At 38.9% G+C, this 17,844-nt stretch overlaps 2 protein-coding genes across 6 annotated transcripts in view; one reads left to right on the plus strand and one right to left on the minus strand.

The window, feature by feature from the left end:
* On the plus strand, window positions 1-12,332 carry LOC139119754 (protein-lysine N-trimethyltransferase SMYD5-like). 3 transcript variants are annotated; one of them, XM_070683637.1, is made up of 12 exons: window positions 1-134; window positions 4,113-4,361; window positions 4,930-5,051; window positions 6,058-6,127; window positions 6,843-6,947; window positions 7,826-7,888; window positions 8,274-8,344; window positions 8,847-8,953; window positions 9,775-9,831; window positions 10,410-10,504; window positions 10,864-10,934; window positions 11,706-12,332. In XM_070683637.1, the coding sequence occupies exons 1-12, from the start codon at window positions 36-38 to the stop codon at window positions 11,830-11,832; spliced, it is 1,236 nt and encodes a 411-aa protein (XP_070539738.1). In that variant the 5' UTR covers window positions 1-35; the 3' UTR covers window positions 11,833-12,332. The 3 variants fall into 3 exon arrangements, with proteins under 3 accessions (XP_070539738.1, XP_070539741.1, XP_070539740.1); XM_070683640.1 differs by having other exon boundaries at window positions 36-134; window positions 4,094-4,361; window positions 11,706-12,055; XM_070683639.1 differs by lacking the exon at window positions 1-134 and adding an exon at window positions 635-937 and having other exon boundaries at window positions 11,706-12,055.
* LOC139119753 (telomeric repeat-binding factor 2-like) overlaps window positions 11,685-17,844 on the minus strand; it is a 22,456-nt gene continuing 16,296 nt past the window's right edge. For all 3 annotated transcript variants that reach the window (XM_070683635.1, XM_070683636.1, XM_070683634.1), the window contains exon 11: window positions 11,685-16,301. In XM_070683635.1, the coding sequence (XP_070539736.1) occupies window positions 16,045-16,301 (257 nt within the window). In that variant the 3' untranslated portion in view covers window positions 11,685-16,044. The remainder of the gene's footprint in view (window positions 16,302-17,844) is intronic.

Genomic DNA, 17,844 nt, shown 5'->3' on the forward strand with positions numbered 1-17,844 from the left:
CCCCTCGGCCCCCATACGACGAAGTTGCCACAGTAATGACGTCATCATCAAAAATGGCGGCGCCCATGGGGAAACATGCAGACGTGCCTTGGTCGAGTGAAATGACTGAAATCAGGCAAATAGATGAACAAAAGGTAATCAAAATGGCGGAAAACACAGTATTTACCGTGTATTTATCATCGTTGAATGATGTCGATGTTTTGGTAGTTCTTCATGCAGGTCAGTCCGTTATCAACTTGCACGCCGCCGAGTCCAGCCAGTGACCACGGTGGCTGTCAAGGGTTTGTAGTTCCGTTGCCCACATCTCCTGCTCCTCGGCGATTTTAGGTGATGGGAAAAGGACAAAACCACCAACCAAAATCTCTGTAGAAATCTGTGGGCTACAGAATTGCAGCAAGGGTACAGTAGGTACACTACCAAAATGTCCCCCCCCCCCCCCCCCCCCCCCATGAGTAGCTGTGATATCGCAGCGCCGGCGGTACTTATACTTGTGGCGTGTATCGAACGCGCTCGGGTCATTGAGGTCATCGCCACAGTCCCACTGCACCGCGAGCCAACGCATAGGCTTCGTTGGCAGTTTACTACGAGACCGACCGGTATCGTAGATTTACCTTGCAAAATAATGAACTATATTAGCCTTTGAATAAATAAACTTGTATCATCTTTATCACTGACTATCTGAGACTCATCCTGTACGCCTGCTAACTTCCTTGAAGATAAAAACACGTATTTTCGACCATTTTCCCCGTGAGCCGTCGACGGTTTCTACGATGTTTGCTCGATCGCGCGTACAACGCACTGAATACGTTGGAGGTCAAAAGTTCAAATTCAAGCAGGAACAATCGACGACTCACCGAAAAACGGTCGAAAATACATGTTGTCACGGTCGGGCTCGTTAGCAGGAGTAGAAGATGACTCTCAGACAGTCAGTGATACAGTAGGTATAATTTTATTTATTGCGTGCTTTATCTATTTTATTATTTTGCGAGCTAAATCTACGATACCAGTCGGTCTCATAGTAAACTGCCAACGAAGCCTATGGTTTGGCTCGCAGCGGGACTGTGGCGATGACCCCAATGACCTGAGCGCGTTCGATATACGCCACAAGTACCGCTGCAATATCACAGCTACCCCATGAGGAGAAAGACCACAGGCGTGCGTTAGCTGGTCTCTTTTTTTCCATCCATGGCTGGACATAGCTGCAGTACAGTAGCTCGAGGTTTTGCCGGGTATTTGGGTTGGACGGCAAAACCAGGCCCCAGCCTGGCTTCTGGTTTTGCCATCCAACCCAAATACCCAGGCAAAACCTCGAGCTACTGTACTGCAGCTATGCTGGACAATGTCCATAGGCAAGACTGTGTCCGGCTAGCCTAGAGCCTATTTCTTCGTGTGGTCGGAGGCACGGAGGTCAAAGCGAAGAAATAGGGTCTAGGCTAGTGTCTGGCAGGCTAATTTGTGATTTCTCTATCGCATTACCCTGCTCACGGACGTTGTCCAGCTGACAAACGGCCGTGAGATACTTCGTCATACCATCGAGCTAGAAACGCTTCTAGCTCCATGGTTATACCACCAGGCATTTCATATATGTTACATGTATATTGATACAGCTGTACCAATTCTGATTTTCTCATTTATAAATTTATGAAGAAATCTGGTATGTAGACTTTTTTCGTATAGCTGTATACACGGTCCCTCCTAATAGTAAGTTGCAACACGGTCCCTGGAGGGACCGTGTTGCAACTTACTATTAAATTTGATAATGAACGTGGGTAAACTTTTTAAAATGCACAAATGTCCATGAGTGTGCTGAACTATCAAAAACTGTCTCAAAATGGGGAACTTGTCCATCAGAGGGTCTTTAATCTCCTTATCAGGAGATTTCTAACGATCAGAGAAATTTTCCCTTTTGGTGTGTTGTGATTTTATGTCGTTTGAGGTATAACTGTCTAACATCACTGACAGAGACCTGTTTACAAAGCTAGAATTCTAATAGCGCAATGTTGCTGGCTGTAATACAGTGTCTACATGTCTATGTCAAAGCACTAACTTCGAACTGTATCTGCTCCTACATGTAACCACAGTCAATGTTTAAAGGGAACTGATGATTTGCTGTGGATGAATGAAATTCATTGTGATCATGACGGTAAAAATGCTCCCCTACATGAAAGTATAGAAGTGTGAAAATCCACATACACAATTACGATTAAGACATGTTAAGGTAGTTGGCGCCTGTTAAACTTTTGCTCAGACTTTCCTTGAGGAATCTTTTAACCATTCTCTTTCAAAATCAAGAATAAAATCGGGGGGTCATTGTGCAAAATTTTGGTACTTGGGAAACAAAAACCCAAAATTTACTGATATTTAAAGTTCAAAATGGCCGCCACCCCTGTTTTAAAGGGGAAATTCACCTTGAAAGTTAATTTGGAATATTAAACTGATATGATCCTTGAAAAGGCTTCCGAGTTGATTTTATTCACTTTCACTCACTGGTTAATAAACAGTGGTGGACTAAAATACCGGAAGTGACGTCGTAAACTTGGTCATTTAAGCAGTCGACGTGTGCAACTGCAAGCTTTTCCACTTATAGAATGGCTACAGAATATAGGGGCCAAGCACTTGGTGTCGATGTTTAAGTTGAGCAGAAATGAAGTCTTCGGCAAATACCACTTTGAGAAGGACTGCTTTTAGCAAAAGTTGCAAGCCCAACTACTGAACTACAAGCCTAAAAGAAAACTGTCCGGGGCACATCCAGCCTCCAGTGCGCCGCTTGTACATATGGGACTGTACGTATGCTCAGGAACGGCCCCTCCACAGAGGAGGGACCGTGGCTCAGGCACTAGAAACGGAATGCTGTAGATAGGACCGCCGGTTCTAGACTAATCATGGCTACATCAGGGTGTTCTGTAACACATTAAAAATGCTCACACTTTTAGAATTAATGTTGATCTCTTCACTGCATTCCTTTGGCATTTAATTCGGCGTTGGCATGATTTCACAGCAATTGCAGACACACCACATGCATGATTGATCCTGCACCACATGCATGATTGATCACCGAGAGGAATTTGAACTTCGTCATCAGAGCCAGAATAGTCACTTTCTGAACTCAAATCACTGTAACTTTCTGACAACATCAGTCTTGGATCATTAATTGCTCGTTCAGGTTCAAAGTTATTGCCGATTATCTTCGCCATTATGATTTTCAGTTGAGCGCTGAGGTTTGCGTACTGCGTACGCGTCCTTTACTTGGCATGGCGTAGAAGAGCTTGGCTGTAAGTGACCTCGCTTTGAACTCGCTGCATACAAGACGACGAGCAAGTTTGATACGTCAATTCCGGTTCCCGTGAGTTCAGCTTGTGGCCACTGGGCTAATACGCGCAAGTGAAAGTGAATGAAACCAACGCTATTTTGTTTATTTTCCACTAAATAACGACTATATTACCTAAGAAAGGCTGGGTAAATTTCCCCTTTAACCCTATGGCGAATAATAAAATTTTTGAATTTTTAAAATCTAAGCCAGCAAAAAGTTTTCTTACACAAAGAGCTTTAAAATGAACCCCGAAAGTGGTATATCAGAAAAGAATTGTAAAAGTTTGAGAGTCCAAATTTGTGTCTCCGAGGTGCGTTCTACCTTAAATTGCTAAATCAGGTTATTGGAAGTTTATTCCAATGATAGGCTATTGAGCAACAAATATTTCAAAGCTGATTCTTAATAGTGATTGAGTATCACACAAATAGCGTAGAGAGTGAGAGAGCTTTGTATGTGTTTCAGTCATGACAACACTTGTTGTAGCATATAAAAGTTTGATAATGTAAAGTTTGTGAATGTAGTGAAATTACTCAACAAAATAATGGTATTTTGTGTCACATCTAGATAAAAGCAACATATTCATAGTTTGACTCCTACGGTATTATCATTTTGTAATGGAAAACAAAACGTAATTTCTCTCAGGAGATTCTTTTCATTGGTATTTATGCCGTCTGCTTTGAATAGGATAAAGATGTATCTTGTCTACTTTGCTCTTCATGATAATAATTGTGGAAGAAAGATACTCATAAAAGCATGTCCATAGCACTGAAATATCGAAAGCAGTTGTCGTTTGTTCTGTCAGGGCAGAGGAGTCTTTGCTAAGCAATCATTCAAGAAGGGTGATGTGATCTTCAAGGAAAAGCCGCTAGTGTGTTCTCAGTTCCTGTGGAATGAGTTTTACAAGTACCTGGCATGTGAGCATTGTATGAAGTCCCTGGAGACCAGTCAGGCAATGGCCAGCAGGCTATCAGCCAACCCATTGCTGGTCCTGCCACACCCAGAGTGTTGTGAAGTCAACAAGGAACAGCAAGTGGTTTGCCCTGCATGTCAGGTATGAACTCTCGCCAACAGTACTTACAGTCGGGGGCCAATTAGTTTGCTGTAGTGAAGTCAGGCCATACATTCTCAGGCCATACTGTCTCAAAAGCGGATATCAACTTTCATCTATTAGTTTTTACCCTGTGGAAGGCAATCTGTATATTGCCGATACATCAGTTTTAAATAAAAATTGTGTGAAGATTGAAGCAATTGGCTGAGTATGTCAATCATTTCTCCTCACTATGTCAAGACTTTTGTGTACACCAGCTCCTTCCTGGTGACTTCAATATTTGCAGTTGGACTGAGTTTAGGTTCTGTGAGGTCATATTTGATACCGATTAATTGGATAGTATTTTATCGAATACCATTATTTTGATTAAGAGGCATCCAAAGTGGGTAATTAACATTCTCATGCCAGCAACAAAAAATGAACAAAAAGTAGAGCTTACTACATCAGCTGACCATTGATAGTGATAATGAATACTTTCATTGAAGAAATAGTGCCTTCAGAGAATCTGTCAGTAGTACAATGTTTGTGCATACAACTGTTTTCAAAATCATTTGGTACTTCATCTTTGCAGACTCTCTATTGCAGTAAAGAATGCAGAGATGAAGCGTTTCAACAATATCACCAGATACTTTGTATGGGACAGAGTCCAGCAGATCCTGAACATCCATTAGCAAGGTTACAGGAAATGTGGAGGTATGTAACAGTTTATTTATGCACATGTATGCCAGAATCAGCAGGGCACACATTTATATGCTTTGTGCTGAGTCATCATTTTTATTTCATTCCTCATATATCAACCAGTGCATGCCCCATAGGATTCAATGGTGGTAATTTGTTGATGGCGTAGCGGGCTGCATAATCAACATTTAACTGAACGTGACCAGGAACTATTTTCAACTTGACAGCTTGGGGATTTAAAAATGATCAAATTACATGTTGCACGTAATAAATCAAATTTTTATAAAATTATGGTATCAAAATTCTGTAAACCGCCTAACAGTAATTCAAATGGATTAATGCGCATTTTAATTATGAAAATCATCTTTTTTAAGGAGTTTCATCTATTATGGAAAGCAAGCATGTGATTGCCATTTGAAAATCAAACCAAAAAATTTAATGTAAAATGATGTGGCAGAGGCATGAAAACATAGCCCCAACAAGGGACTATGTAGCCTTACAGGAATAGACCATGCCCTGCTGATGTCCAGCAAATGGTCACACGCCCTCAGGCAAATTGTCCCTTGATAGGGCAACAATATATTATGTACAGCAAAAGGTCAGTATTAAAAAACATTCCAGAAGTGCATGATATCGATCCACGCACTGTACACAGATGATCGGGTATATGAAATACACACAACTTCATTATCTTATCATCACAAAGCATATGGCCCTCTTTACGGTACCAACTGAATGGCTTTATGCAGAAGGATTTTGCATAGCATTGTAAGCTGAAATAAAATGGTTGCTTGCTAGAATGAATTTTTATGCCAAGTTGACTCACAAAAAGTGATCAAAATAAATACTTACTTTTTCAAAATGCACACTCTCACTTTTGCATAAACTAATATGCACCCTTGAGGACAGCTGTCACATGGTAACTATCACATGACAAGAACATGTAGACACATAATTATACCAACACATCTTCTTGTAATACCTGTATATCTGATTGTTTATTTGTGTGTTACTTTTTCAGAAACATACATTTTCCACCGGAAACGGCCAGTATAATGCTGATAGCTAAAATGATTGCAACCTGTAAACAGGTAACTTTTTCAATCCATTCTCTTTCCATTCATTTGCCTTGGTGTTTTATAATTAATTGCAGAGTCATTCGATCACATTTCTTTGAAATATATTCTCAGAATAACAGCGTAGAGGGGATGACAGGGTGGGATTCAAAATAATTATTCATACGTTTTACATGCTCAGATTAACACATTGTATATACGCTTTCAAAGTCAACAAAGCATTTGCATTCTTAAGTTTGGCATGCATGGTACAACTAGTTAAGTTTGACCAATCATGGAGACCCTTCCCTTCCTTTTCTTTCCTGTCCTGTTCCTGTTTCTACGATTAATGGAAAGTACCATTGAATTAATGGAAAAACATGAGAAAAAACTATGTAAATTCCATTCTGGAAGTGTTGACTGTAACGTCACAGTTACAAGGATAAACTTGCGCATCGCAATTACTGTTTGTCGTCATGAAAAGTCTGTAGTCAAATCTACATGTATAGGCAACCTACATTGCTGTGTGTTGTGTAACTGTAATAGTTCTGTCTCTAGTCCTCTTACAATCACTTTCCGTTCATAAAACATGTTAAAATATGGTTTATGTGATCAACATTGTTTATAACATACTTGTCTCGGTTGTATTTACCAGTTACTTATTGTGATAAACTTTTGCATTGACTATGAGAACCACACACTTGTTTGCTGACTAATCTCTTGTGTTGTGTATCAACGGTATCTTCACCAGGCACAGGACAAAGACGCAGTAATTTCAAGTTTCTCAAGTTTTAGAAGAGCAGCTATCAATGAAGAACAAGAGCTAGCTCACAAATTACTTGGAAAGCAGTTTAAGGTACAAATACTTCCAATACAATTGATTGAGAACAGTCATTACTTGGCTTTAAATTGGTGGTTTTATCAAAATTTATCAAAGAGTTACAAGATTTATAAATGACAGCTTTGTAAGATGTTTATCACTGTGTGTTTTGAATTTACAGGTTTACTAAACATAACTACTGATCACTTTCTCATATTTTGTTGTGCTTTGCCTTGTTCTATTTTGAAAGTAACAGCTTGCATCTTATTTTCCTTTGTTTGACTTTTGTTAATTTTCTTGTTTGTTTGATGCCACAGTTTATTACAGAGAGATATTGATAAATCTACCTTTTTGATTTGTTTGTAAGACAATGAAGTTTTCAAAATTTTGTAATGGTGACATGAGAACATGATATTTGGGCCTTGCATCACAAATCTCTCTCAACTCATTGTGCTTATATCACCAAACATTTATTATGATCAGTAGACCCAGTCGTATTTTTCAAAAGTCATAAACTTAAGGAGTCCATTTTAGGTTCAGGTTAGGGTCAGGCCCCAGGGTAACAATGGTAATCTTGTCAGTGACTTTTGACAATGTCTCCCACATCCACTATTCTTATTATGCATCAGAATCCACTTAAAGGCCTGTGTTGGCACCAGATTGTCTCATCAGACTATTTACCCACCAGATTACAATTTCAATGGAAAACAAAAGGATATCACACCTCCATAATCCTCTTACAGACTAGAACAAAGGCAATCCCAGGGATCACAAACTGTGCCTTTAAGTAAAGGTTATAATCATGGCCAATGATACGCAAGTCCTGTGTTTGCTACTAACTATGTTTGCTACTTACCGTATCATCACCCTTCCAATGATACTGTACGATTCTTTCCATTGTCCCATTATCACAGGACCAGATCGATAATCTCCTTCCTTTACTCATAGAAGCTTTGTATGAGGAAAGCCTGTCACAGGTGAGAGCATAATGGCAAATTTGATTTTCCAGAGTCTAGATGATTTCCTGGCAGGAACTATTTTTATAATGAAGAATTGGCAAAGATTTCTTCCTGTGCACCTTTGTTCTATCAGCCAATTTCTCTGCACAATTCAACACGATGAACAATGTCGGTGCATTTTTAAATGATATTTGCTGAGCCAAAATGTGTCCAAAGAGAGTTACCATGTCCCTCTAACCCTATCACCCCCATTTCCAGTGGTGAGATCCAACTGTGCCATAGAAAACAATAGGATTATGCCATACTGTAAGTAAAAGTAGACCAGAAATTTTGTATCTGAGGATAGTAATCTTGAAGTCTGCATGGATTTGTTGAAATTTCAAGATTTTTTTTAATTTTTCAGTGGTTTACAGCAGACGGTATCAGATCTCTACTAGCCCTCATAGGAACAAACAGCCAGGGTGTGGGAACAAGGTAGGTTGTTGAACTCTTTCTAGTGAAGATGAGTTGATTTAGCGTGAACATGATATTAAAAATGCTCAATTATATTAGCAGCTTCCTTCAAAAAGCTATGCAGGTTACTTGTACATTACCAGAAAACCAGTATTTTACACTAACATTTTTCTCATAACTTTTAAAATATGCATTCGGGATATGGTGTGATTTATATCTTCTATCTTCTATGATAATTCTGAAATGACCTCATTTAAATCATAAAAATACATATTTCTCTATCAAGATGAAGTGAAAGTTTCTGCTTTGAAAGAATTGATTTGTCATTTGAAAAAGTCAACGTAATTTTACCCCAGGTAATAACAGTTACCAACGATGAGATACAATTGTGTAGATAAGAACCATTCTAAATACATTGAACCGTTCCAACTAAAAGTCAAGACAAAGCCTGCCTCAGTACATTAACCATATCACAGCCAAGAACACGTCTAGAGTGACATCTATATCAACCTTTAATTTACAGTTCGCTCAGTGTGTATGTACACAACTGTGATGCATTGGAACTGGGCGAAGATGAGAGACACGAGTTAGATTCATTCATTGACCAACTCTACCTTGACCTTGAACAAGGTAAGTCAGTTCTTCTACTGGTAGAAGTATGTACAGTAGATTGTTCAAACACTGTCAGTGTCTTCAATGTTTCATGTATGAAGGATGCTGTTTGCTTCCAATTTAATTCTGAACTTGAAATTTGCTCAATCTGTGTTTAACGATAAAGCTGAAAAGTTTTTGTCTGAAAACATGGAAATATTCATGAATGTTCTCAGACAGTTTAGACAATGGCATACAAACTATCAAATTTCACAAGTCATTCTACAGTCAAGAAATGTTAAATATCACAGTTTACATGAACTGTCCCATTTCACAATTGGCATGAAATATGTTAAATTTCACAAGTGGCATATAAAATGTGACGTTTATTTATAAATTTCAAAATTACATTTCAAATTTCTGAAAAAATTGGTTGTATTACTTGAGACGCTTAAATTGACAACACTTTGTTAGAACTTAGAACGGCCACTTAGTGTGCTTGGAAACCACATAAACTAATTTTATTTTGTCACAGGGTTGACTGTATTCATGATGCATGTGGGATTCAGCATCCCAGAATTTTGTCAATATGAATCTAAGTTTAGTTTAAAAATTTGGTACAGCCAACCATTTCCATTAAATTGCTCAAAATGTGTGGACTGGATTTTCATAATCACTGACTTTCAAACAAAAAGCATATCTCTGATTTGAAAGTGCAAATTTTAAATATCATACACCAGAAATACAAAAATGTAAGGTCACCTCAGGGTTATAAAATGGCCTACATGTATTATTTTACATTATAAACTCCAGAATACATAATTATTATCGTCACTTATAAATGATGTTTTCCTTTTCAGAATCTGATACATTTCTCAACTGTGAAGGCTCTGCTCTGTATACATTACAAAGCTGTTGTAAGTATAAAGGATAGGCTGTTATCTGGTCACTAATTTACTTTTTTCCCCACTCCAATTGTAGTTGCCATACCACCAACAGTGACATTCAGCTGTAACTATATGGCTCAGAACATAGACCCTATTAAATCTTAAGAAAAATATGTTATCATGATAGGACATAACATATTCAATTGAGAAAATAACACTTAATTGTAAGGAGCTTGCAAAGCACTATGATTGGCTAATCACAGATTTAAACATATGAATCCACCAATCAGCAGCTGATTCTTAAAGCCCCCACTCAATTATCAGATTTATCTAATATAAATATTGTTTCCTTGATAAAATATTCAATGGAAAACAAAAGAATGACAAACTGTTAATGGACTGTTGACACATTCGCTAATGTGAGAACCAGGGATTGAGAAGGGCGCTTTTAAGAGCAGTGAACTGACAATGGAAACAGCAGCACCTATGCACACTTGGGTCAGATATCACAAGATGGAAAATGCACTGCATGTCTGAACTGATTCCAGATTTGAAAAAATGTGTAAAATTTTCAGAATGTTCACACTTGTCACTCAATCTTTATGTAGGTAACCACAGCTGCACACCCAATGCTGAAGTCACTTTTCCTGAAAACAATGCCATCTTGTCAATGGTAGCAACTGAAGACATACAGGAAGGGGAGGTATATGGTGTCTTTATTGTGGGAGATAGTCTGATATGGTTTAGTGACTTGCACAATTACAACTGTCATTGCCTTTCAAAACAGTATTTTGTGAGAGTACGAATACAAAGCAAAGAGTATTACAAGACCCTCATATCCCACTGAAGTTCAGTCCCCCCCCCCCCCCCCCCCCCCCCCCCCCCCCCCCCCCCCGACTCAAAAAAGCCAGATCGTTATCCTGGTAAAGGGTTGCATATGAACTGCAGAGTATCATTAATTCCAGTATAACATCTGAGCAGAACGTACATTTGTATCAGCAAATATGCTATATTGATCCGGGTCTTAAGTAATGAAGAATTCCTTTTCCTTCCTCTTCCCAGGAAATTTGTACGTGTTATTTGGATGAATGCAGTCGTGGCAGAAGTAGGCATTCTAGGCAGAAGTATTTAAGGTGCCAGTTGTCATATACTCTTACACCTGATAAAGCTTTGGTGAACAATTTCATTTCATTTATATAAGTTGTTAATGTAAATTGTTGAGAATGTATTGTACATGATCACAAAAGCCAGACAAAGCGTAGGGTACTGATCACAGATGGAAACCATTCTCGGAGTTACCATCCCTATAGCACCTTTTTTCCGGCGTAAGAATATCATCCACATCAAATTTTTCTAGTATTGACATGTCAAGGAAGAGACACATTTGTAATACTAGGCTGGTGTTGGTAGATGGAGAGGGGATTTGTAGAGGCTGGCTTTCATCAGGTCACAAGCCATTTGTTGATAGAAGACAAAGCATACTATCAGATTAAGGGTATACAGTCACCTGTCATCTAAATATGCCCATATATGGTCAAAGGGGCGTTCCTTGGTATTCAAAATGCCCTGTGAGGGTGCTGTTTTTAAAAAGTGGCCACCCGCTTAAAATCTGTGATTGGTTATATTTTCTCTTTCCATGGTAACTGTGGCAAAATTGGAACGGGTGACAGTATACCTTTAAACTGACAATGACAACTGGATTTAAAATAAGTTTTGCCGTGGTCCACTCGATGAATGTTGATTCATGTACTGTAAGTATACAGGCTGTCAGCTCGCTAGTGTGTAGTATCATCTGGTGCATTCACGTCACACAGAACCCAGAATGTCATACCCATATTACATCCACAGCATACAAACTAGTTGTAACAATGCCATTTGAACTCTTTCTTGTGTTTTCTTCGCAGAGAAAACTATTTATTCAATTGTTTGTGTCCAAAATGCCAATCTCAGTGTGATGATCCAGATATGACAAGTGATGACGAAGATGATGATGAACTTGAAGACATGGAAGATGACCAGTCTGACCGATAAAATATGAGGACTTTTGAACTTAAACTTTTAAAGAAATTATGAGTCACTTAAATTAAAATTTCTATCGTCCAATATTTTGTTGATGCTCAATCTCCCAGTAAAAACAGGAAGTACGGTACAGTTTCCTTGAGCACTCAACCAAAACCAGGATTGTTTTTGTTTTTCACATACCATAAGTAAACGGCAGGCTTGATGGGACTGTGAATATACCTATGACATTCAATTTTTAGTTTTCTTTGGCTGTTTTGTCTCTTGTGTTTGTGTGTGTGCGCGCACACACACACACACACACACAACATACATACACAAACCAAAGTTTACAGATGTCTTTGCGGGAGATTACAGTGCTCGATGCTAAAAGCAAACTCAGTAAATGATTATCTCACTGGAAAATTGTCTGCCATCACCCAACAAGCACAACTGTGAACACCATTATGCATGCAAATTACTCACAAACTGAAATTCAAAAAATATTTAGTAAAAATACTGTTGAAGATGAATCCTGCTGTTTTTTGTTTGTTTTCTACCTCATTCAAAGTATTTCTGATCATCTTTTTTCAACACAGAATATAGACTTGCTCCAAGTCTGAGGGCATGTCATTATCAAAACAGAATAAACTGAGGGAATAAACCTTGGCAGACTATCGCGTTAGTCAGTAGTGGTAGGCTGTTGCGTAGATTGTGGGGTGAGTTGCTAGGCCAGCCAGTGAGTTGCTAGGCCAGCCAGTGAGTTGCTAGGCCAGCCAGTGACTTGCTAGGCCAGCCAGTGAGTTACTAGGCCAGCCAGTGAGTTGCTAGGCCAGCCAGTGAGTTACTAGTCCAGCCAGTGAGTTACTAGGCCAGCCAGTGACTTGCTAGGCCAGCCAGTGAGTTACTAGGCCAGCCAGTGAGTTGCTAGGCCAGCCAGTGACTTGCTAGGCCAGCCAGTGAGTTACTAGTCCAGCCAGTGAGTTGCTAGGTCAGCCAGTGAGTTGCTAGGCCAGCCAGTGAGTTGCTAGGCCAGCCAGTGAGTTACTAGGCCAGCCAGTGAGTTGCTAGGCCAGCCAGTGAGTTACTAGGCCAGCCAGTGAGTTGCTAGGCCAGCCAGTGAGTTGCTAGGCCAGCCAGTGAGTTGCTAGGCCAGCCAGTGAGTTACTAGTCCAGCCAGTGAGTTGCTAGGCCAGCCAGTGAGTTGCTAGGCCAGGCAGTAACTGTTGCCAAGAAAAGCAAAGTGACTGAGGGCCAGTATATGCAGAATACTGTGAACATTGTAAATAATATATGGCTGTGATTACTGTACATATTTTTCAATTTGTCTAATTTTCAATGGTATGCCTAAATACTGCAGTGTTTAAAAGTAAACCTCCCATAACAACAAATAGAACAGCAGTAAACTTCTCCAAGGATGGTTCAAAAGATGTTTTCCCTCCAAATCAAAAGTTAAATTTCTGTACAAAACATTACAATTTAGGTAATATGCGCCTCAAAAGTGAAAGACTTAAAACTTTTCCTCAAACTTTCCTCCATGAAACTTTCTACCATTCTCTTACCAAAGTATGAATAAAAATCAGGGGTCACCATGCAAACTTTGGTACTAGAGAGACTAACTACCTAAGATTCCCCGATATTTGGAATTCAAAATGGCCGCCATCCCTGTGTTAACTCTATGGGGAAAAATAAAATTTTAGATTTTCGAAAAACTAAGACTGTGAAAACTCTTCTTTCCTCAAGAGCTTTAAAACGAGGCCCCACAAGCAGTAGGTCAGAAGAAAATTAATAAAATTGGAAAGGCTGGATTTCTGTCCCTGAGGCGCGTTCTACCTTAAACATCACAGAAATTGTATTTCCACCTAGTACACATTCACAACATTGTTAGCAACAGTTGGAATGATAGAGTCTTACCATACATGCAATATCAGTTGCAAATTTTTGCCTGTACAAGATTTTATTCTTCAAAAGTATATACACCATCTTTTTACGTGGTGACTTACAAAGGTGCCATGGAAAGGTATTGCATGTGAAAGGTACAGCATGCAAGGCAATGCAGCGTATACCACTGTTATTTGCAAACTTACAATTACTATGGTATCCAGGAACACATGTATATGAAATTACAATATACTGTACATATAACAGCTGTCAACAGAAGGTAAAGACCTTTCTATTAACTATAACAGACATACAATTTCAGTGATACATGTTCACTGTTGTTAATTTTGTCCACTGTTTCCATAGAGTGGTGGGTGAACCATGTCACTTCACAATCAAGAACTCTTGACCATCACACTGTAAATATTGTACAAAGAACAAATTGAAATTGCAAATCGTCAAAATTTCAAGCTCAAAGCAATTTTGTATCAAATGCAATGAAAAGTATATATTGTATTTCTTAAAAAATGCTAGACAGTGGGATCTCAATTTAATTCATTTTTTGCAATGGTTTTTACAATTGATGATCAGCAAAACAATTTTGTAGAATCTGTCCCTGGAGTATTACTCTGTAATAAGACCATAAGAATAATAGTACTCTGTAATAAGACCAAATAAAATGCCCAAGTAATTCGAGGTACAAAAGACACAGTGTTTACAGAACCAGGCCCAATTAATCTGCCCCAGGCTTAAAATCCCCCAGTCACAGAGCTACAAAACCATTATCAGCAGGGACTGTCTTTCACCTGTCCGACCCTCCCCCCCCTACCCCGATTCCCTGTAAACAAGTCCACACTCCCAATTAATAACAATGGCTTCGGACTGAACTATGGCAGTGACACGGTTGAAGATAGGTGTTACAGAAAAGTGGTGTTCACATCATCAAACAGCCAAATTCAAACATCACTATTATGATCAGGTCAAAGCAACCATGATGTATTTGCACAATGACGGATAAAAAATTTTGTCAGCTTTGCAAGTCTACCAGTGTAGTCCAGTACGATGTATTATAATTACATATGTACCACAGTTTATTCGCATCAAAGCGCGCGTGTACTACTGATATTTGCACTGCAGTGCAATACCAAAAACATTATGCCATTTCTTTATGTTAATGAGTATTTACCAATTTTAACCCGGAACTATTTTTGTTTGTAAACACAAAAATTGTCGTCTACAAGATTTCATTTCACTTTGATTTGGTGCTGGTTATCATAAAATGGATGACATTTAATACCGATATAAACTACGACAGAAAATTGCATGTACTTATTGCAGTGTGAGGATGATTTTTATTATCGGGAAGATTACTTTGTCGTCAGCGGAGCAAAACGACAACAGACGACGTCGGCACAGCCACAGTTACGTGTGGTTTGATTCATGGTGGGCGCAGTGGCCATGCATGGCCACGGGAGCCACCGTATCGAACCACACGTAACTGTGGGCGCAGTGGAGCCAGTTAAACAGTTAACATCTTCAGCGCAGAGACGTATTTACCAGTAGTTTTCTCTCACTGTTATCAATCTTTAAGAATATTAAGAACGTCATTTTTGCATGCAGTTTACTCTGTGTTTGTGTGTCCTACACGCTATCGATAACCAGTGAGCGCTTGATGTGTGCCGTGGCGAAGACAGAAATTTGATCATTCAACAAGTTGCGTTTGCCATATCTTACTCTTAAAATTCCCATAAAAATCTTTACAGTGATATTTGTATTGATTATTTAGAAGAATTTCACGCTCATAATGTGCAAAGTTCTATTTGTTTGACTATCTATGGCTTATGTAAAGTTGCGACGTATGTGTGAGTGATCGCGAGCAGAATTCGAGCTCTCCATCGCGACGTTCCTCTGAGGTCATCCTTGATAAACAAGTAAACAATAGTTTAGCCAATCAAAATAGAGGGTGTGGCGGCGTTGACCAATGAAAAGTGAAAGCTGATTCAACACCTCATTACACTGATGTCAATGTTATATAACTCTGCAGGGTCGAGCTGAAGCTTGTGAAGTCGCGTTAATCGTTGATTCTCTTACTGAATGATGCAAATAAAGACATATGTAATGATAACAGAACCACATGACGTGTGAGTGGAAGCGCGCCATACTAGCAGTATATGCACTCATGCTGCAGTGAATTTGGCGGCAGTCCTTTAACTCGCTTTGCTCGTGGAAGGACTGCCACTGAATACACCACAGCACTCGTGCAAACACCACTAGTACGGCTTGCTTGCACTCACTGGTCATGGGGTACTGTCATATTAAATGTCTGAAGAAATAATGTGTATGTCCTGGTGATTTTTTTTTTTTCTAAACTTCACCATTCCTTTCCATAACTCTCCATTTGTCCTTGAGATTGACGTTGGTGCGGTTATTAAACTCATATGTATTCAAAATTGTCCTCCAGTTGCCAGTGCCATGCCGCTTAACGCCCTGTTTTAGGTTGTATATTTCCTCTTGTGACCATGGACGCCGATGTTGATGAGAGCTGTGTTTCCTACCAGAGTGGCTCGTTTGGCAAGGGTCCACCTTGTTAAATTTTGGCAAGCTCGGTATTCTTCTTGGAGCTGTTGATAAAATGAATAAAAGAAAAACATTTAATAGTTTGGAACTTTGTTACTGTAAAAATCAACTTACTGTGTTTGTCTATGTAAGTGTCTTAGGTATGAAGCATGTAATTCTCTTTAGAAGTATGGCTGGGCAATTACCCATACCAAACTCAACATGACGCATCTTGTGATCAGCGGTCTTCATCTACTCACAAACCGCAACAAAATTTCACTTGATGCTGAAAGAAGCAGCTTTGCAATACAATTAAAATACTGGAGAATGATTGAGGGTCTTGGCCAATGACTTAAAAAGTTTTAAATTTTCCTATTTCCCTTTAAAGCATGTTAAAAACCAGGGTGGGCACGCATGTTAAAAATCAGGGTGGCCACTTTCTTCAATATTACCTTCATTAGAAATGTTTATTTAAAGTTCAGGACAGGCTTTAGCTTGAGCATATGGTGGAGTAATACATGGAAGTATGTGTTTGTAATTGAAAGAAGTAAGAATTACGCAGACTCTGCAGCGTTATAAGTTGTGGTCAAAAGACTTTTATTTAGCAAATTTGCTCTAATGACTAACACTCAATATAGCATTGAAGACTGGCTAATTTCATCAGGGATTCACTTCACTGCATATCAAAATGAATTTTTTTCCAGTCATGTTGTCAAAGCTCTCTACAAACTCCATGTCATAATCTTGACAGTATTTTTCCAAGGTTTTATGAACATGACAGACACAATTTAAGGCTCAGTAGCTGCAACTTTTCATGATAAATTTCACTGTTTTTGTTTGATACATATATGTCAATTGCAAGTTCTTGTTCTACTCTCCAAAGCATGTTTAAACATAGAGAGCAGAAGCAAGAGGTACATGTAACTGGCGGTATTTTGACCATTTCCTTTAAAGAAACCAATTCTCTAATACATTAAGGGGCCGTCGATAATAAAAGCTGACGCACAAGAAACGTAATTCCTTCGTTTTACTTGAAACCCCCTCCCTCCCCCCTCAAAACAAAAGTTCTTATGCGAAATCAACTTCATATTATGATGCTGTTTCTGACAAACCCACACACACACACACCTCTGCACGCCCATGAAAAAACACCGGAAGTTCACATTAATTACTAAACCTTCACTTTACGCGTTTCACTTTTTAAGACACAGAACATTTTAATGTATTTCGCATGTAGGAAAATGTTTCATGTATATGTTTCACGTTGAAAAAACTTACAAGTTTTATTTCACATTTATGTCTTTTCGTTGTCTTTTTTGTCTCCGTATTTGTTGTCATTCTGTTCTCGAATATAGTATTGCAAGATAGTATTGCGTTCTCGCTGCAAAGTCGCACTTCGAAAACAATAGACGAAAATACTTATGCGATTTTGACGCACGCAAAACGAAATGAGCTTTTACCCCCTCCCCCCCTAAACGAAAGAATTACGTTTGTCGTGCGTCAGCTTTTATTATCGACGGCCCCTAAAGAGCTTAAAATGAGATGCAGGTAACACACATCTTCCTGTTAATGTAGTATCATTATGTACTTATCGTGTGGTTTGATTCT

Source organism: Ptychodera flava, chromosome 20 (assembly GCF_041260155.1).
Source record: "Ptychodera flava strain L36383 chromosome 20, AS_Pfla_20210202, whole genome shotgun sequence".
NCBI lineage: Eukaryota > Metazoa > Hemichordata > Enteropneusta > Ptychoderidae > Ptychodera > Ptychodera flava.

Bases quoted from the DNA above. Each gene is read 5' to 3' on its own strand.
- LOC139119754 (XM_070683637.1), top strand. From the start codon at position 36: ATGACGTCATCATCAAAAATGGCGGCGCCCATGGGGAAACATGCAGAC. The intron at 5,052-6,057 runs GTATGTAACAGT...TTACTTTTTCAG, and splicing joins AGGTTACAGGAAATGTGGAG to AAACATACATTTTCCACCGG. The intron at 10,935-11,705 runs GTGCCAGTTGTC...TTTTCTTCGCAG, and splicing joins TCTAGGCAGAAGTATTTAAG to AGAAAACTATTTATTCAATT.